The sequence below is a fragment of the Netta rufina genome (genome assembly GCF_964035555.1).
Source record: "Netta rufina genome assembly, chromosome: 1".
Classification (NCBI taxonomy): Eukaryota; Metazoa; Chordata; class Aves; order Anseriformes; family Anatidae; genus Netta; species Netta rufina.
In genome coordinates, this window is record NC_140123.1 from 110,348,026 (window position 1) to 110,369,664 (window position 21,639).

The following is a 21,639-nucleotide window of genomic DNA, read 5'->3' on the forward strand; positions in this document are numbered from 1 at the left end:
CAGTCATAAACCCTCGGTAAGCCAGACTGTTCCCCAGTCATTCCTGTACCATCCTTTACAACACCTCATAACAAAAGTAACTCCTTTCAATATTACCGTTTAATATTAGTTAGGGTTTTAATACTAGTGGTTCCTGGGGAAGTCTTAGAGAGGAACAGCAGATGATATGCTACTCGCAAATGAGTACATTTGTATATAAGTACATCTAACATTTTTCACTAGATAATTTCTAGGAGGCAATGCCCCACAAGCAACATGAGCCTCATCCCATGGCTGGGAAATACCATGAGTCTGAACTGGCAGTAGAGCCCTACCACTTTTATGCTAAGGTGCACACTCATATCAAAACCACGCATGGTTTTGTGAGCTAACATTGCATGAGAATCTATTTTGCCAAGAGAGGAGTGGTGAACAAAATTACCTGCAAATGTGATCTGGTCATACTGACGATGTTTCAGATGTCATTTTAGAGATCGTGGGTGGCTTCATACTTTCCTTCTCATCCTCATCCATTGGGTCTTGATTCTTAGAACAATGAAAACAGGCTGAAAGAGAAGATCCCTCATTAGCACTTGGAATTCGAAGTCAATTGCCATAAGGGGAAGAACTTCTTTACTGTGAGGGTGACAGAGCACTACAACAGGCTGCCCAGAGAGGTTGTGGAGTCTCCTGTGGAGGTATTCAAAACCCGTCTGGATGTTATCCTGTGTAATGTGCTCTAGGTGACCCTGCCTGAGCAGGGGGTTGGACCCAATGATCTCTGGAGGTCCTTTCCAACCCCAACCATTCTGTGATTCTGTGAACTGCAGATCAAAGTGTTTGATGCAAATGTCTTCTTCAAGAAAGTAAAGCAAAGAAAACAAAAGTCTTTAAAATCTAGTTATGCCTATTTTTCCTTGGCAGGGCTCATCCCTGCAGTACATCTGAATATGGTTAGCCCACAGACATAGTCTGATCTGATAGAAAGGTCCATTATATAGAGCTGTTATCTATATAGTGTCATGTGGATAAAACTGTTCACATTAGCACAGATCTAGAATGTCGGCCTGATACAAAGACAGGTCGTCACGTGCTAAGATAATGTCTGTAGGGAAACAATGGTAAAAGGTACACGTTACTAAATGCCGCTTACCAAACTCCTCAGATTAGGGGGTGTGAACCTCAACAAAGCACCTACATGTTTTGGTCACCACCACAATCACACATCTGAGAACCCTTATTTCCGTTTTGCTCTCTCTTTCTATTCCCTCCCACACTTCAGCTCCTTGAAGCATGGCTTTTCGAGCTCCGAAGTGACTCTGAGCACCACGGCAGCTCCTGGACCAGCTTTCCCTATGTCAGAGCAGCAGAGATACTCTCAGACCTACTCTGAGCTCCCACATCACCTCCTGAAGGGTGATCTGCAGCAACACCAGCGGGAAGCACTCTCAGGACAGACATTTCCCTTCCCAGACAGGTGGTAGTGCACAGCAGCGCCGAAGTGCAGCAAGCTGTACAAACTGGGAAGTTGGTTTGAAACGCTAGCCTTGGTTTCTTACATCTCACATGGTCTGGAAAGTGACTGTGCCACCTGACTCGGCAGATCTGCTCCCTGTGAGTGTTAGGAAAATGGGACTAAAAAGGAGTTTATGCAGCTGAGTCTCCTGACAGTGCAGGTGATGTCATTCTACTGCATTGGTATGCTTCCTGCATCTACCTTAAAAGCAATCTGGTTTATATATAAAAGGCTACCTCAGAATGCTAATAGCAGGAGACCTTTTAATTTCCATCCTGCACTTATTTAGAGACAGATGTTTCAATTCCACTTCATTTTTTTTTCCATAACTAGCAGTTCATTGTCCACGCAGCAGCTAACAGCACAGGCTGTGTTGGGTTGTGGTTTTCATGTTTTCAGCATGGTTACTGCTCACCCGTCGACGTGGCTCCAGGGAAGAGCCAGCACTCTGGAGGTGCACAGGTGTGGCTAAGAGGGTTCCTGCCTTCCAGATGCTCCCTTTCTTGGTGATAAAGCGCCAAAAGATAATCATCCCAGCCTGATGCAGCGGTCACATTGCTTTTTGAAAGGGTGTGTTTGGCGACGAGGGGAAGAGCACAGCAACACCACCTCCATGCCCTGACTTGTGAGTGACCTTGCTTGAAATTGTAACAGAGGTAGCGGAAGACAGGAACATGACAAACTCACATGTTCCCGAGTGAACCAAGTCCCTGTTGCCTAATGAGCGACCTCTTTCCAGCAGGGGGATGGTTACCGCTGTGACCGTGATGGGCTGTGACGCGCAGACTGGTGGCTTTTGGCCCAAGCGCGCACTGTGTGCTCTCGGTATGGGATTCTTGTCTCCTGCCTCCACTTCCCCAGAGACCTGGCAGAGCTCGATTGGGTGATATTTATAGCACGTTGCACAGCCTGCTGTCTTCCTGCAGGACTGCTTTTCAAAGCTACTAACAGGGCACTGACAGGACGTGTGCTGCTGTTGAGTTTCAGTACCGGCTGGGTGCCAACTTGCCTTTGTACATCCTTTAGATGCCTACCCATGTCTTCAGGGGCTTTCTGGCTAGGCCAGCTTAGACAACACTAGGAGCAACAGCTAGCAGGTAAGATTTTTGAGCCACAAACAAACAAACAAATCTGCTCAGCTGCCACCTAACCCTGAGATGCTTGAGGTCCCTTTTGCAATCAAAAAAATCATGGACATGTTTCAAGTTATTGAAAATTTCATAGCATAGGACCTGGCACCTCACCTCTGCTCTTTTTGGACCAACAAAGAGGACAAATCCATGTCTCCCGATTGGGGTTCTTCTAAAAGTGAGATGTCGCTGTACTAAAGTCCTTCCTGTGGCCCAGCACCATACACTTTTGTAACTTTGGCTCTGTGACTTTTCTGAGGGATTGTCCAAGTAGGGTATGTGGACAGATCGATCCCATTTTGAAACTGATAGTGCCCAGCTGTATGTATGGTGATGACCGAGATTCTTGGCATCTTCAAGCATCTTAATACATAAAAATGGACCTTTGTGAATCCAGCTCTGTATACCCCTGTTCTCTGGAAATACTCTGATCTGCAGACAAAACCCCCAACAGCTCTGGACTCTCAAACCAGAACGCTTAGTGCTGCATGTGCACAAAATGTAGGAAAGTCCTGAGCTGGACTTAGGTTTTGTGATAGTAGATGCTGCATTAAAAAAAAAAAAAAAAAAAAGGAAATGAGAAGAGGTACAAAAATACCTAGTGTGTCAGTACAGTTTCTATAAAAGTGTATTTTACATAGATACTCCATAAACAGAAAGGGACTGTTTCTAGATAAAGGAGCTATACTTACCATGCCTTGGGAAGTATCTTGCTGCTAGGGCGATAGCCAAAAGAAAGATGATAAAGATGATACTTGTAGCAGTAACGACATTATAGGATGGAGGCATGGTAGGGGCAATGCAGTCATTTGTTTTTGCTGAGACAGAAGAAACAAAACATAAGTAAAGGGCCCAACAACATTTTGTCATTTTCATGTAAGAGAAGGTATATGAATTTTGGTGGTTCTGGCCAAATCCTAACTGGGATATCCAACCTGGGATATTCAGCACACATTCAATAAACAAACAGACAAAGCTGGCGCCTAACCTGTAGAGGCCCTCCCATTCCCCCACACTTGCTTTTTGCTGAAATTTTAACACATCCACAGCATCCAATATGCTGGATCTCTGTTCAGGGCAGGACTGAGACAGGCTCATAAGCTCCTTTTAAAGAAACTGGTTAGGCTTGGTAGAAAAAACTGAGCCCACATCCAGGAAGTTTCCATTCTTAGTGGGACTCTGCAGTTTTTCTTGCTGCTTTCACCTGGTTTTTGCCTATTTTTTCATCTCTGAATTCACAGGCGATGGAAAACAAGAGGTATTTAATAGGCTGGAGGCGTCAGTCCCATCACAGAAGGAAAAGGGGTTGGGGAGAGAGTTCAGTTTCAGCAGATCTGTGTCTTTTTCTTTTTCACTGCTGGAGATAACTGTTCTGCTACTCAAAAATGAGAGTAGGTAACAGGCCGTTTGCATACCACACAGGACAACCCTAATTCAATGGAAAGGACACACTAGGTACATGTTCACAGTCTTCAGATTTTCATCTTCTGCTTCTAGTGCAATTAAGCTTCATTCAACTCCTAAGACCCTAGCCTGATCCACTGTACAATCTGGCCCCACTTGTCTCCCACTGTAGGTTTTGCCTCCTGGGTTTACCAGAAGCTATATTAATTCTGTCTAGAACTCTGTGTTCATGGAAAACTCATTTGGCAGACCATTTGCATTGTACCAAAGTGGGACTAGTTACACTTCTTAAAAGCCAAAAGGCAGGGTTTTTGTGGCTGCTGTTCTCATTGCCGATTGCTTCCTTTTCTGAGAACGTGACAACAGTGTATTGTTATTACTACTATTTTTTTTTTGTTGCTCTCCATTTCTATGCAGTATGGTATTTGTAACCTCCTTCTATTATGATCTCTAGGGAGATTATGCGCTACATTCAGTAATAACCAAAATTCATAAAGCACTAGTTTCTGGCATTCGTCCTGAAACTGAATGGCACCTTTCCTCACAAGCCCCTTTGACTTCAGTAAGATTGATGAATAAGGTACCTTGATGAATAAGGTAAAATTCCCTAGGATAACCAACAGCACTTCACTAGTTTCCCTTGAAGATGCCTGTATCTCTACAGTGAAACCATCAGACCCAGAGACATATTTTAAAATACTTTTTCTGGTAACAACATAAAAAAAAAAAAAAAAAAAAAAAAAACAATCCTTTTGGCTTTAAGAATTTTATTGTGCATCTCTTTCTACTGCAAAAACATGTGGACTGTAGCACGCTGCTTTGCCTCATGCTGTTTCCACTTGTCCCTCAAGTTTTTCAAGGCACACACTTACCTATTATTTTATCAATTTTAAGCCAAGCACAAGCAATTTTATCCATATGACTTAACCCTATATTTAATATATGTATGAAAGCAGAATTTTGTCTAGACCACAGCTGATGGTTTCTGTCACTAAAGCAAAAAGAAATACGCTTCTTAAATGAGGAAATTGTAAGCACAGCCTGTGGCATTTGAGGCACACACGTTTCTCAAGTTCCTCCATTCAGATACCTGGTCTGTGTCACGCAGTTGGCAGCAAGACCATGCTGGTACAGACAGGCACTGAATGGAGCCGATCCCAACCTGTGTGAGCCACTGAGGCTGTGGGATCTGGCCGCCCTGTCAACCCAGCTGTGGCCCACCACAGAGCAGCAGGAAGCCAGAGCCATGTCTGCTCACCAGAAACAGCTATAACTGTTCCACCATCCCTGCTGTCTTAGAGCCATTGAAATATTTTGGTGTGCAGCTCACAGGTGGGATCATTGGTTGTCCTTGCATGAACAGGTATACAAACATCTACTGCTTTCTCAAAGAGGCAAATTAGCAGGTTCAGCAAAGCATTTTTGTAATACAATTATGGAAACCTACTTAGAAGCAAACTGGTGGACTTGACAAAGCCATTGTATTCAACGGAGCAAGTGAGGTTGATGTCTTTGGTCACGTTGAGATGCAGTTTCCCAGTGACATTGTACGGGCTGAGGCTGGACTCAGACACCCAGGTTGTATTCCAGACGAGGGACCCGTTGTTGAAGAATCCAGAGATTTTGGGTTTGGGGAAACCTCCATAAGAAGAGCATGTTACCACCATCTCCGTTGATTCACAAGTAGTATTAATGACATTTGATGTTATGTTTGGCTCACTGAAGTCAGCTGAAGAAAGAAAGATTGAGAAACCATTCTGTCAGATTCCCCACAGTCCTGGTCACCCATGGTAAAAGTAAAGACTCCCCCATGGGACACTCTCCCTCTGTGGTAATCTGTTTGGCCTTTCTTGTGCCCTAGCATCCTCCCAGCAGCCTTGACAGGATATAGTGTTGACCTTTGCTTCTTTTCCTTCCTGATCACTATCCCAGGTGTCACGAACTTTGTGATGCCACCTCTCCAGTGCTGCTGTTCCTCTCTACATACAGCAGTTTGTGGAGCAACAGAGTCATAAGACTGGACTGAATATGAAGCAGTGGAACAAAAATCTGTATTAGAGGCAATGGCAGACTATTTCCTCCCCCCACACACTCTGCCCTGTCCTTTCTCACCCTGGAGCTCACAGAGGGTCCATCTCTGGTGGGGGGGGAGAGTTAGTCACACGTTGGCCTCTCAGCCACAATGGCCAGTACCAGAATAAATTATAGTTTCTTTATGAGAGCCCCCAGACGGCCCAGCTGAGAGCAAGACCCAGTCATACTGCTAATTGCAAAAATGCATAGCAATCCATAGGTCCTCCTCTGACGAACACAGACCGTGTTCCCACCAGACTTCTTTTGGCATTGCCATAATTGGTTTTTGGAGCTTTCCCACCCACCCACACAGCTTGTTCCATGCCCTCCCTCTGCTTTAGATGTATTGGTGCAAGTGTTTCTGAGGCTTCATGGTCAAATAGGTGAGAAAACAGGTATGGATGAAGGTGGAGAAAAAGCTGGTTTCATTGTTAGCCTGGATCCCCTTGCCAGTCTGGCTCATTGCATGACTAAACAGTTGCATCGGCACTACTGGGGATGCCTGCGGGTTGCAGTAAGTAGCCTCAGCAGAGGCAAAAAGAGGCACGGGGACTACTTAAGGCAGCACTTCCACGGGACAAAACCTCTGTGGGACCACAGATTGGGCAAGACAGGGACCAGTCAGAAGCAGCAGTTCAATGTGTGGCTCCTGGTGGGTGTGCATCCACTAGTACCACTGCTTCCAAAGGCACCAAACTGCCCCTCTCTCCCTCCCACCCCTGCCAGCTCCAAGTCTGACCACTCCCTACAGCCCCAGCCATGGCCAGGCTACACAGAGAGCTGCAGCATGTTGCTTATTGCACTGCAGAACAGCCCTTTTTGGAGCAGCTACGGTTGTGTCTGCAGTTGCTCCCTGCCTGACTCACACTTTGGCCACATGACTGACAGGACCTGCAGAAGGCAGCCTACAAAGGCAAGGAAATGGGGAGCAGTCCCTTATGGTCATAACATGTCTTCCATGGCCTAAGCTGACCATGAAACCATAGCCTAGGCTACCCAGTAGCTAGTGAAACAGACTTGCTCAACATTGCATGGCCAACCAGTGGCAGACACAGACCCGGCTCTCCTTCCAGGCCCGCTGTTGAGCAATACACTGTTGACATCCAGTTTGACATCTGGAAAGTCCCTTCAAACCTCCCAGTCTGCTTCACCAAAGCTCCCGGATCAGTCATCAGGGCATAACACTGCTCCACCTCTCTCGCTCAGGGTAGCCTGGCTCCAGCTGTGGCAAAGGGAGCTTTCCCTTTGCTGGTTCCCACAATAACTGGTCCCCTCAGCAATACTCTCCTCCACTGCTAGGGAGGGTTCCAGCAGTGCAGCGCCATTTTTTACTTATTGGTTCCCAAAAGGATCACTGAATTTGTCTCATTGCGTGTATGTCCAACATTCATTCACCCAAGTAGGCAGGCAGTGGCCAAACCTCAAGAACTTGTGGTGGCTTTTTTTTTTTCTCCTGACAAATGTTCATTCAAGGTAGGGAATGCTCATTCAGTGGTTGTCTGGAGGATTTCTGGAGCTCTGCTGCTAAAGGTATTCAAATCTGTTTAAATATATATATTTACACACACACACGTTACCAGTATCTCTGCTTTTGGTTGAAACCAACCACGACAAAAACAAGTGGCGCAAGTGGAAAATAATGTCAGCGGAACTTTCTGCAGCCTCCAACAACAGATTCAGATTCGTTTTGAGCAAAGGAACTTGGTTTTTGCCTTTGAGGTAGAAAGCCTCAAGTCTCCAACCTCAGGCTGTGGAGCTGCCGTGCAGCCCGCGCACGGACCAGCCCCACAGGAGATGCCTCTGGGGCCAAGGAGAAGCAGCACCACCCCGCTCCACCTGTGGCTTGGATGCTTCCCATGCACCGAGGGTCTCAGCTTTGCCCAAAAGACAGCAGGGGGCAGAGGTGGCCCAGGGCACCCAGTGGCAGTGGGACCTGGGAGATGGCCTTTCCCAAGAGGGCGTCATCAAGGGGAGTGTGGTGGTGGGAGAGGAAAGGGCAATTTTCTGTATCTGGGGTGGTTTTGGAAGGACGGGAGGAAGGCTGCCTGAAGGGAAATACAGGGGACTTAACAGACTTTCTGGTGCTGTTTTAGGCTTCCCGATGAAAAGCTACCTGCTACACTATGCCTAAAGCTTCAAGGAGTGCCCTTTTCCCCTAGGGGCTGGTGCCAGAAAGCCTCAGGTGCAGGGAGGCAGCCCACCTACCTGTAACAGAGAGGGACACAGGCGCATCACACACAACACGGGGTGAAAAGTCGTGTGAAATTCTGAGGTTCTGAACCACACACTGGTAAGTGCCATTGTCCAGGATTTCCACAGGGTAGATCCACAGGGTGAGGTTCTTGCTGTCCAGCTCTGTCCGGTTCACGTACTGGTTGTAATCTGTGATCTTCTCCCCCTCCGAGTAGGCCAGCACCACCTCCCTGGTGTTCCTCTGCCAGTAGACCCGGTAGTTGCGCAGGCTTTCCGAGCTGGGGATCTCATAGCAACAAGGCAGGCCAACCTTCTCCCCAACTTTACTCTTGACTTCCTTCGGCAGCGCGCAGCCTGTACGGGGGCAAACAGAAGGCAATGAGACAGGGGTGCAGCCCTGGGGCAGGGCCTGCTGTGGAGAGCTCGCCTATCTCAGCTCTGTCTGCACCCCCTTATCTACCTCACCCCTCGCCCCACCTGCAGCTTCAGCTCTCCTTGAGGGGAGGACTGTCTGGGCGGTGCCTTTTTATGTGATGCTCCAGCCCTTCTCATGATCGCCAGCAGGCACGCAATGATTTCAGCATGAATTACCAAAAGCAAAGGCAGGAGACTTACTTGCCTGAAAATAAGCTCTGGTGCTGCTTTCAACACCACACCTCAGAGTGAAGAGTTGCCATGATTGTTGGATGAAAGGATAAAAACATACGTGCTCCAGCTGCTGGCTCCTCTGTTCTCCCTTTTCAGAGCTCAGTGTTGGGAAAGTCTCTGCTCTAACTTTGTGGTCCCTGCATCCCAAACATGGCCACAGTGGTTGATTAGACTGGGGGATTTGCTTTTTGCTTTTTTTTTTTTTTATAAACAACACACAAACAGCCTTTTAAGATCCCAGAAGCAGCCCTACGATAACAAACTGTGGTTAGAGCCACACTTTTATCATGATATTAACATGGTATTAGCAAGTAAACATGTTTTCCTAGACTAGCTAAAATGAATTAATATTTTTGAAGGCCCATGGGCCTCCCTTGGGATTACCTGTAAACCAGCACAGGTATTCCCAAACTCCCTCCTGGCACTGTGTACAGGTGTGCACCTTCAGTGACAAGCTGGGGCTCTTGCAAGAGGAAAATACACACGTTACTGCTGACCTTTGACCAAGCTGGCAGTAATCCCACTGCTTCACATTACTACTTCCCTTCCTCTTTCCAGTGGGTGCTCACAGGCACCGGGCAACAGACAACGCAAGGGAGCCACCGAGCCAGGGGCTCCTGCAGCCCTGTGCAAGGCCAGGGCAGATGCGTCTGCCTTTGCCTGGGTCTGTGTAGCCTCTGGGGTGATGCTCATCCCCTGCACACCCTAGTCCAGAAGGCCGGGTTGTTTTGGGGTTGCCCTGCTTGCCTAGGCCTCACTGCCTCAGAACTTATCTCCAGTAGAAGGGGGAGACAGACCGACCTCTTGCACTCCACTGACTGACAGCAGAGAAATAAGGAATCAGGCGGATGCAGAGAAGATTCAGACTCCCTCTTCCTTCCCTGCAGAGACCTCAGGAAACACATCTGAGAGGTGCTGGGAAGGCCCTGAACAGGGAGAGCTCCCTGAGTGCAGTGCCAACCACTGGCAGCTGTGAGCCTCAGTTTAGCAGTCCCGAGCCCTGACAGAGCATGAAATGAGCTCCCACCCCGTCCCCCGCGGCACAGCTCTCCCCGTCCCTCCTGCACGCTTCGTGCCAGCTTCATCTCACCACTTCGCTCATCTTCCAAAGGAAAGGAGGTGATAGTTTCTGACACGATTTCCCCCCACCTGTACTTCCCCTTACAATGCATCGTAGGCATGACTACAGCCAGACTGGGGCACGGCGTGGGCCCACTCAGCGCACTGACCTGTGGCAGAAAGCCACTGGCCCAAAAGCATAGAAAAAGCAGTTCTTGCACGCTACACGGGATGAGACCTGGCATACCCCAACATGTGGCAGTCACAAATTTAGGGGCTCCCTGACGTTGGCAGCTTATTGCTACTGCTGGAGCTATCTTCCACAAATAGGCTCTGCCCCTTCAGGAACACACGTATATTTTTGGCTTCCGCAGCAAAACTCCCATGGCGGTGGGTTACATGACTTGATTACATGCTGTGTGAAAAAGCATTTCCTTCTGGTTACTTTAAAAGCGACCCATTTGGGACAGTGATTCTTGAAGTTCCTCCTGCTGTGCACTTGTGTGTGTGTCTGTGTGTGTTTTTCCTTGACCACTTCTTTGCCTGTTCTCACAGTTCAGCTCTTACTATTGCTGGCGAGACCTCCAGGAGCAGCCAGGAAAGCTTTGGGACTGTGGATCCTGGTGATAACAATGTAGTTGAGTGTGTATTTTCTATTTTCTTTTGCAGCAATAGGGGAAGAGTAGGCGTACAGTAAATGTCAGTGAGACATCGCATCATGAGTTGCATGAGGTTCTCCGCGCCTTGCCCCAAAGAGTCTCCTTTGCGACCAAAAGGAGAACAAAAACCTCCTCGGCAGTACATGTGCAGGGGCTGGAAACTCCTGCTGATGTCACATCTACCCTTACAAGGCTCTGCACCCTTGAAACTGCAACCTGAATGCTGCAGGCCTGAAGGAACCAAGGTCCATGAAGAGTCATTCAGTCCCACAAAAGTCCCCTTTCACTTTAAAGGTGAACTGCAAAGCAAAAATGAAAACTCAGTTCTGTCCCATTTCTGCGCTGAATGCTCTCCATAACCAGGCTGCGGGGGAGGTATCCACCATGGAAATAGTTTTTAATGACTTTTCTAGAAAAAGAAATAAACCACCCTCCTGCACACCGCGAAGCCTGCCTGCTCACTGGGCACTCGCGTTGCTCCTCCGCTGGCAGCCCACGGTGCTGAACCAAGGAAAGGGCTGATCAAACAGCAGAAAAAGTGTGTTTCATTCAAACTACTCCTAAACACAACAGGGCTGATTAGAAGAGAAAGGTGAATTTAGAGGAAAAGCATCCTTCCTTGTTCACTCTGAAATGGAGGGCGGAAAGGCTGTTGAGCTCCCGTTTTTTAAGAAGAGTCTTTAACAATCTTTAATTCTTAACAAAACCTTTAACTAGATTTCCCCCTTTCCTTCATCCCTTGCGGCAGCCAGGTTTCAGAAATTCCCCCGGCCACAGAGAGCTTGGTTCTGCTGGCCAGGCTGCACAGGAGAGCGGCTTGCCTCTGGGGCAGAGCGCTGCTGAGGCATTTGCCTGTAAAAGGCAGCGAAAGACCACACAAGGCTTTAGAGGAGCAGGGTCGGGCTGCTGGAAACTTCAGTTAATTCCCTGGGAAAGGAGAGCCCGAAGCCATCTCCTTCCCTTCCACCCACCACTTCTCTATCCTGCTGAGCCATTTTGACATTTTTTTTTGGCCTCACCTTGTGTCACCTCACTCCACACACAACCCACAAGGCAAGCCACACAGAGGGAAAGGTCCTTCGTGGTGGACCTGGAGTCCCTTGCCCCTCTGAGTAAGCAGCACGTAAGACAGTGCACCTGTACATTTTTCCAGATGACACTTCTACAAAAAGCTCTGTCAGGTTTTTATATTAGTTTAAAAATTGAGAAATTTTGAAGAGCTGAGTCTTTAAAGGACTGGACACTCCCCGTTGGTCTTTTCTTTACCCCAGGAAATTTTACCAGTGAGCGATCAGATTCTTTCAAGGATTTCCATGAAGATAAAACTCAGCAAATATCCTGTGCTACACTTGAACACTGGAAGAAATACCTTATATGTCATCTAACCCACACTGTGAATATACTGAAAATAGCCCAACAGATGCTCAGATAACTCCTGCGTGGAGACACTGGGACAAAATCACTGCCTCACTCTGCATTTCACTACAAAGACTCCATGAAATGAGAAAGACCAGATGAAACAGAGAAAAGCAGGTGCTGCCAGCCCTCTTCAGGGAGCCTGGGACTGGCTACTAACCTGCACACAAGTGCCTGGGAAGCCTCTGAGGGTCCTGCTGCCCAGGCTTGATTTCAGCATGCAGGAAGGTCTCAGCACACAGAGAAAAGAGCAATGCTCCTTTCCCCTTTCATAAACTCCAGCCCAGCCCTCGGTAATGAATTAATTACTGCTGCTATCCATCCCTCAGCTGTTCTGCACTGCTCTGGCAAAGAGAAGCAGCTGTGAACCGAATTTGGTTCACGGTGTCACAGTTTAGCTGGTGTCACGGTGACCTTCTGGTAGGTCCTGTTCACTTACTCATCCCAGATGTGGTGAGGGAGGAGGGTTAAGGGCATCCTGAAGAAAAGCTGCCACACACTTCATCTGGCAGCGGCTCCATTCCAGCTCATTGCCTCACACATGCTCACACTTGGCAAGTGTGCCCACAGCAGGGCAGAGCTGGGATTGATCCTACTTTACGATGTCATGTCAGGCCTGAGACAGGGAGCGGGGGCAAAGAGGTTTTCTAAAAGTTCAGCTCTGCTTGGTTTTGAGCCATAACTTGGGGGTGCCCTGCTCAGCAGTTTCAGCTGTGCTTCCTACCTTTGTGTGCTTCCATCCTCACAGCCACGCTCCTGCTGAGCAAAGCACCAACCTTGCTTAGCCCAGCCTTATACAGCTCAATTTGGCAACAGCATTCATGTCCCTGGCATATCTTTTGACTTCTTATGCCCCACTCCTTCAGCTGCCTTTTTTCCATTTAATGTTATTATTATTTATTATTTTTAATTTTGTTTCTTTTTCAGAGGAGAAATCCTTGGAATCATGAAGCAGCTGTGAAAAGCAGAGGAGACCTTTCTGCATCTACAGACAGCAAGACAGCACATCTCAGGGGATGTGCACTAAGCCCATTTTTCCAGCAGGCTGTTAACCCGGGGCCCTAGTGATGACGAATCGGAAAGTATCAATCTTATTTGTCTCCCTGATGACACCTTGGTAAGAAGTTATGTGCTGTGGGCAACGCTCGCTTCAGAGAAGCTCACATGGCTGTCCCAACACGTGTGCTGTCAGGTGTGGGCTTGGTTTCTCGGACACGCACCGCTCCCATCAGGTCCTGCCAAAGCCTTCCTCCCTCTGACTAGAGTTGCATTGGCAGGTTCCTGACAAAAACACCAGAAACTTAGTTTCACTCCCTCTTGGTTATCGTTATGCCATGGAAACCAGGCAGAAGCTGAGAGGATGCTCTGCGACTAAGTCGCTGCTCTGACAAAAACCTAGCCTTGAAGAAACTCCACGGATCATGAAAACTTCCACTATCTGCAATTAGCAACTGAGAAGGTGAAAGGGAATCTGAAGTACTTTGGTGAAGGGGCTCACTGCAACGCTGGGGCAACTCCAGCCAGCCGGTCCTCCTCCCCCCTGCTCCTGCCCTGCCCGAGTCCTGTTTCGGAACTTCTCGAGATAAAAATCTGCTGCTCTCTGAGTCACGAGTGCCTCGCGCTGGGACAAGCCCACCGCTTGGGTATGTCCAGTCTGCTTTGCTTATAAGATGAGTAAGATTGCAACTCTTCACATCACAAGTCAGTTGGCAAATTTCTGATTTTGGTGCTAGCCAGGAGGTCGCCTCCGAGCACGGAGCTGGAGAGGAGAAGTCAAAGGACTTGGGGGGGACAGTGATGATGACTAAATAATTTCTGAATATCCTCCCATTTGCCGCAGAGCCCTCTGCATGGATGTTGCTTGGGGAGGAAAAGAAGGAGGGCTTGCTTACCTCCCGTCGGTGCATAGCAGGAGGGACGCTGGGGATTGGGACATTTCTGACTTGGGGAAAGGAGGGAAGGGAAGAGTCTTTCCAAGCCTTCCCCCTTTCTCCGTTCCCTGCACTGGGAGTGGGTGACCCAGCTAGATGAAAAAGGGCAGGGGAAACACAAAATCTGGATGTCCTTGGAGGATTTGCATATTTTAGTTCCTTTCAAGCTCAGATCCGTGCATCTGGCTCAGCACTCTTACAATTTCCCAGTTCGGGACAGAAACTAGATGTGGCAGTTGTGTAAGACAGGCCTTTGGGGGAGATTTGTAGCACATGAAGACAAAAATAAATTTGTTAATTTTTTTTTTCCCCTGGAGCCTTTGTCCCTTGCTGACTGGATCTCTTTGTACTTCCTCTATATTTATCTCCCAGCTGAAGATGTCCTCAGATCATTCTCTGAATTCCTCCAGCGCCCCTGCCATCAGTACTGCTGTCCTCACAGCAAACCTTTTGAAGTCAAGGTCCCCCCACTGCTTAAGGCCCCCATTTTCTTCGGTGCTCACTAAATGTCGCTGCCTCACATGCTCCCCACGTAGCCAGCCCCTCTTGAAACTAACAGGAGGTGAAAACGCCCAGTGACCAGGAAAATCAAGTGTTACACCTCTCACATAAGAATTAGAGAAGTCGCAGTTTTTATTTGTCTGAAGTGCTTGCCTGTCACCACAGCAATATGTATGTACCTGTGCTGTGACTAAGCCGCAGGCCTGCCAGCACAAATCCTGTTCACACACCGCGGTCCCTGCTCCGGCACTAACTCAGCAGCGCTCTGCAGATGGTGAGCTTGTCACAGCCCCTCGGCTGGAGCAAAGATTGAACAGCCCTGGATAAAAGCGTCGCCTGGCAAGCGGATATTAAAGAGAAGGATGGCTAACCAAAGCAGAACAGAGCGGCCCAGGGGTGTCTGAAAGCTGCAGAAACCACAGAGGGAGTGAAATGATGCTTCGGCAGGGACTGCTCGGGCGCTGCAGGTAACAGCCGGCAGCATCGCAGCTCAGGGCTCCCTGCCGGTGGCAAGCAGCGGCTGACAGCACGGTCTGCTCGGGGAGCAGCGTGCCAGGAACAGGGATGAAGTCTCGGTCTGTCAGGCACATAAAATTACACCAGAGGGTACCTGCTACGGAGAGAGCTCAGCAGTGTGCAGAGGGACCGGCCTCGATGGTCTTTTCTAGCTTTTTATACAACACAGGGGCATTTGGGGCACGGACAGCTTTTGAGCACCGTGTAGCTAGAGGTGCCACCCAGCAGTCAGCAATTTTATTTTCAGCCAGGGAGTCCCCTGGGACGAATGATATTTTAAAAGCATAACAGTGAAAAAGCAGAAGCAGAGCCCGTGGCATTTCCGCGTTGGGAAAGATTTACACATTCTCAAATGACCTCCTGAGACTCCTGATATTGATGCCCCTCCAAGGGGACAGAATGGCTACAATTCAACATAAAGTTCATATCCTTAAAAGCAAAACCAACTTCCTTTCGTCAACAAACAGATTTAAGTGTGTCTAATGCATCTGTCTTGCCACATCATGAAGAATACCATGTTGAAGACACGCAGTGCTTATGGGAGGAAACGTTAGAAAGGATGGAGCATTTCTGTGAAGGTGGAAATTCTCCTCCAGCCTGGCACAACTTTGGGGTGCAGCTGGATGAAAGGGAAAAAAGGAAGCAAGAAGGATAAAAAGTGGAAAACGAAAATTAAAAAAAAAAAAAAAAGTAAAAAAGGGGAAAAAAAGAGGTAAAAGGAAACTCTGCCAGGCGCAGCGGGGAGAGCAGCAGGGTGTATGCCCTATTACTTATGCCACCAACCACACCTGTATCTGGGGCTTGAGGCAGCACCAAGTGGGAAAGGTGTGAGGACGTGTAGGGCAGCCACTTCTGCTGGTAATCGCCCTCAGTGTGCACAAATTTCGGCCCCAAACTTTGCATGTTTAAATGCAGGAATGTCTGACATTCACATCGTAAAAGGGCTGCAAAGGCCTTGGCAATCCAAGAAATACAAAAAAGGTTTTGGCCTCAGAGTAATGAGCTCACCGGAGGTATTTGTGTTCATTCTGCTCTAACTGGAAAAAGGAAACAATATGGGTGAAAGAAATGTTGCACAGCTAACTTTACGAACTCTATATACGTGCATATAACTATAATTTGACTGTGTAGGAATTTCGCTTGTCTGTTCAATTTATTTTTTCTCCCCCAAAGAGCGCTCTCATTAAAAAAAAAAGCCAGAAATAGTAAAGCAGTCTATAAGCAAAAGCCTGTAGATGGGTTTCTGTTTCTCCAGACAGGCTGTTAGAGCAGGTTTCATTCTGGATAGACAGACAGACAGAGAAAGGAGTTCCTCAGTTCCGCTGCCATTGCTATTTAACCAAAGACATTTATTTTCTGCGTATCTGGAATGGGGGGAGGAGACAGAAACTCGTCCGAAAAAAGAAAGAAAAAAAAAAGCTGAAGACAGCAAGAGTGATAAGATAGAAACTCAATTTGCATCCAGTGTCAAAGTGGGCAAAGCTTGTACATAAAGAAAAATTTCTGCCACCTCCACCACGCAATCTGCCCTCAGCACAACCTGTACCAGAGCTGGCACGGAAATCAGCTGCGAAGCACCTGGAGCTCACTACTTGCTGCTTTAATATTTGGGAGAGGCTGTGAAACAGGTAACCTTTCTTCACCTCAAGGCTCATTACCCCCTTCCAAAACCTAGCTCCACTCTGAGCACTTTATCGGTATTAACACACGAGAGGGGATTCCCAGAGTGAGTTACTTGTGGGCAAACATTCGTTTGCGATGCCGAGGGAAGTGAATATTCCCCCCTCCCCTCCCCAACTCTCCAATAACTCAGAAAAGCCGTAGGGATTTTCCTCAGAACTTCCCAAAAATTTCACGGCTGTGAAGAAACCGAGAACGGGACTGCCTCCAGTCAGATGAAAAGACTCCAGGGAAGCCAAAAAGGAATGCTCCACGGACACAGGCCAGGGGCGGCTGGGTCCCAGCTACCAGTGCCTACGCCAGCTTCATGCCCAGGGCAGGGAAAGGTCATTGTGGGTGACTTCAAGCGATATTTTCCCATTATAACAACCTCAAACAGGGCTGGAGAACATGGCCATCCTGCGATTAGTAGGTGGGTGTGAAGGTGGAATGGCAGGAGAAAAGCAAGCCCATGAGGATACCATCATTGCATTCAGACCATAAATAAGTAAGTTTGTGCTGTAATCAAGGATGTAATCAAGGCTGTTCTGCCCCTTTTCCACCGTGCTGAGACGGCAGGGCGTTCGTGCTCATCAGTGTCTCCAGCAGCAGACAACATCTTGGGAGCAGCTCTAAATTACAGTGTTATTTCAGGGGGTCACCTCAGGTGAACGCCAGAGTAGCAAAATTCAATGTAGGGGGAAACAAATACATCAAGGCAGCTTGGGCATGCATCATTTCCTATACAGTACAATCTTCGAATCATCCTTTTTAATTAATCCCCACCTCAATACCCTCTACTGCCACCATGTAAAAATTCAGCCTGACATTCCCAATATTACCATTTTATGGACATACAGCATAGGGAGAGCACCTGCTTTCACCCCAGCGTGCTCTTTGGCCTTTCAGAGCACTGCAGCAGGAAGGTGTGCAAGCACCAGGACACACGGGCCAAGCCCGAGGATGCACAATGGAGCCACAGGCTGTGGGTGCCCATGCCATGCCATGCCGTGGTGATCAGCAGCTCCAGACAAGGTCGGTTCTGAAGATGCTGGCCCTGGTGACCTGCTCAACAGGGCAGGGGAACTCACTGGCAGGGCCACGACTCCCAAGGCTTCACAGTTTTGCCATGAGAAGATCTGAGGCCAGTCCTTGCGGTCCCTATGGGTGCCATCAGGAAGGCATCTCCTAAAAATCCTGGTGAGGCGTTTAGAACTGCTCATATGTGGATACTGTACCATGGATTTTTAAGCATCACTAATGCAGGAATACCTCTTTGGGAGAGAAAGGTGGCAGGGTATGTATGTGTGCATAGGGAGGGAGAAAGAAAGTGCATCGGCTGTGCCGCCCTCATCAGTCTGCCAAGCGACCCGCTCCTGAGGCACCAGGCCCCCCGCCGCCTCACCGCGTGGGAAGCATCTAACAATTACACCCCAAAAGCTTATGCAACACTTCCAAAATAGCTTTTTGCCTGCTCTGCGTCTTGCCATGTTAAACCCTGGAATTTTGAAATCAATCAGATTTAGAGAAGTAACTCAGCTCAGCCGCAGGCTGACCAAAGCCTATGTCTGGTGTCTCCTGGCCCAGGCACCTCTCCCCACCGCTCCCAGCTGGTCCACAGGCCCTCGGGGCTGTTGTGCTGCCTGCTTCAAGCCACCTCACAGCCCGCTCCCCCTTTCTGTTGGCTGGGCACAATGTGGGGCCTGCAGCTTCCACGCAGCAGGCAAGAACACTGCAGCTCTGCCTTCTTGTAGGATTTGGTCGAAACGGGGCAGAGTGTTCCAAAGTTATAAGCAAGGGCCTGAGAAACAGGTGGGGAGACAGCCAGCGGGATGAACTAGTGTTCCCTTAGTAAACCATGCCAAAAAAAGTACAGTAACTGCAGGGACTCCTAGTTTGCTAATATTATCAACCCCCTATTTCCAGTACTGCTTATTAGCATCAAGTGATATATCTGGCTGCTGCTCGTCTTTGGTCTTGGAATCAGCACCCCTTCTAGAAAAACTGCAGGGCTGCCAAATTATCACCTGCTCATTACTACATTAAAACACCAGGTCTTAAATTACAGAGGGAGAGGCAGTTCTGCACGTGGCAGGTTATTTGCCGACTGAAATGCGGGCACAACATGCCCATGGCTGACATGTGCTTCGCAAGCGCAGAGGGCAGCGAAGGAGTGCGGGGGAAAGCGTCGAGCACAGATCTCACGAGGGTGCCCAAGGCTGCCTTCTTCCCAAGCAAGCCCCGTGATTGCATCCCTGCTCAATTCTCCGAGTTTTGTTTTAAGATTCTGAGACTGAAAGTCAAAACGAAACCCAGCGGAGAGCATCAGATATCTCACAGTTTCACAACAGCACCATGAAAACCTCCTAATTCTGCATTATTTTTAATGGGAGCCCCGCTTCAGCCCAGGTTGGCCCCCAGGTATCGTTAGCTGCCGTGAAATACCAGGACCGCCGGTAAGCACAGCCTGTTTCACACCCGTAACAAATCCCAGCTCAGGAGTGTGCTTTTTGTGGTTTCGGGGTTAACATTTCATACAACATAGAGGACTCAACCCCAAGCCTCCTGTGCTCAGGGCTATCTGTGGTCTTTGGCGAGCAATGTGGCTGGTTCATGGGGACAGCCCTTGCTGTCCTCCAACACGGAGCCGTGCTGCCAGAGGGAGCCCTGGCATGCAGCAGCGCAGCCCACCACCCTGCCCCGTCTCCCCTCCACAAACTCAGTTTCAGCCAAAAAACTGCAGAAACCACCGCACTGCAGGAGCCGGCAGCTTGCTCATCCCCTCGGGGCCAACATGCTGCTTCCTCCCCGCCGGGGAGGCCGGGGGGTCCCACCATGTGCCCCTGTGGGCATCAGCCACCCCGCCAACACCCAACGTCCTCCCACCCAGATGGGGAGACCGCCCGGCACCTCCAGCCTGGCACCTGCAAGCATCTCCCTCGGTGCTGGTTGATTTTACTTACCCAAAGTAACCAGGTGAAGCAGGACGAGCGCGAGTCCGAGCCACCTCTTCAGTGGCCATCCGGCCATCACCGCCAGGCACCCCATCTGCGTGCCGCGCTGGGCTGGCAGCCACAGCACCCGTGAGCTCCCGACACCTGCTGCCTCCCCAAAAACCCGACTCAAGTCAGCTTCCCACTCTGTCCCCGTCACTGTGGGGCTTCACCAGGCGAGCGAGGCCTCCCGGTGCTGCAGGGAGGAGGCAGGGGCTCAGCACCAGGCCATGGGCACCCGGTGGCCGTTGGCCTCGCCCGGGGACTTTGTCTCCCCACCGGGGTGCTGGGGGAAGGCCGGGCGGCGCGCAGGCGCTGGGCCTGATAAGCTGCCTCACGCCCGCCCACGGCTTCCTCACAGGGCGTGTGTGAGGCCAAGCGCTCACCGCCACGGCCCCGCCGCCCCGGGACACCCCCAAAAACAAAGGGCCGGGAGGTGTTAGGACTCGGGAAGGAAGGAAAGGGCCCCAAAATGGGGCATGGGGCGACGCTGGGCTCCCCCTCCTGCCCCAGGGGAGGGTGAGGGAGGCAAGGGCTGTAGGGTCGTCCTGAGTCAGGGTCAGCTAGCTCTTTCCTCGCACTGCTTCTATCACTCTCAAATGCGAAGCACGTTTTCGATAAATGTCCCCTCCTTGTGCCCAAACTCTCTGCAGGCACGAGAGGCGTTGTTTCACTAAAGATGTCTCTGATGTACATCTTAGCTCAACTTCGATTTCCAAGCACTCAGAAGCAAATTCTGAGTATAAAAAGAGATAGCTTAGTAATAGTAAGTAAGAGCCCAAATGAGTAAATGTGTGCTGAGTGACATAGATTTGTACAAATATAGTGCACCTGCCTATGGGAAAATAAAATGAACCCAGATATAGCATCAGAGGTTATATTTAATGGTAATAATCACAGTGAAAGGTTTACACACTGATGGAAACCTGCTTTTCTTCAGGGAAAAAAAAAAATAATGTGCATACACAAAACAATTAAAAGCAATTATTTAAATGAAGATTTCTGGCTTGCTGATTCAGATTACTTTGATTTAAAGGAAATGCATCTTTTTTATCAGAAATGATTTGCCGCTGCATTGCTCCAGTTTTTCTCCAGTATAGCTGCCTTGAATTAGGTAGGTGAGAGGGACTGATGTAGAAGTGAATCAGGCCTGTTGCGCCATAATACAAATCAGTTTTATTTTGACATAACTAAACAGGTGGTATTTCTACAGAGAGACCAAATACCAGACCAAGAACAGGTTACACCTTTTTCATAGGGAAAAATATATTCTATATGAAACAGCACAGAGGAGCACAATGGTGAGTCAGAGTAGGACTGTGCCTGTCCACTGTGGGGTTTCTTGTACACGTGTTTCGTGATTTGGGCTCTGAATTCAATTCTGTACATTTGCACTCTACCAAGCATATTCTAATGGGGGCACCAACACAGTTTGAAAATACAGATGACATTAGGACTGTACAAATGCTTACAGACAAGTGTTTTCTTTGTAGGCAGAGAAGGAAATACATACCATGAACTCAGCTGTACATAGGCTGTTTTCCTCAGTCACAGTCACAGCTCTCCCTTCACCAATCCACCTCCCCTCCCCACCACTCCCATACAGCAGTGCAGCATTTTAGGCAAATAAGGACTGAGCTTCTCTGCAAGTCAGATGGGCCCCCACAACTTTCTGCTCCTGGTCTAATCACGTATCCTGCATCATTATACAGTTACTGGCAGCCCTGCTCTAGCTGCGCAGTTTACCATCTCACTTTCATTTTAAATTCAAGCTTTCAAAAAAATTTTTTTTTTTTTTGCCATTAGCATATCACAACTAAAAAGAAACCCCAGCCTGTTACATCGACATCTGCATTTCTTCCTTGGGGTTTAACCTTGCTCTTAGATGAGCAGTCCCAGGGAAAGTATCTGAGCTTCCCAGCCCCTGAAAAGCCTTGCTCCTGGCCACCCTGCCTTTTCTGC

General features: G+C 48.8%; 1 protein-coding gene across 1 annotated transcript; it reads right to left on the bottom strand.

The window, feature by feature from the left end:
- Positions 1 to 438: 438 nt before the first annotated feature.
- CD80 (CD80 molecule) lies at positions 439 to 19,714 on the bottom strand (the record flags this gene model as incomplete). Its single annotated transcript, XM_084292575.1, has 5 exons — positions 439 to 545; positions 3,318 to 3,443; positions 5,477 to 5,758; positions 8,308 to 8,649; positions 19,648 to 19,714. 5 exons carry the CDS (start codon positions 19,712 to 19,714, stop codon positions 439 to 441), a joined length of 924 nt encoding a protein of 307 aa, XP_084148701.1.
- Between the last annotated feature and the right edge of the window lie 1,925 nt (positions 19,715 to 21,639).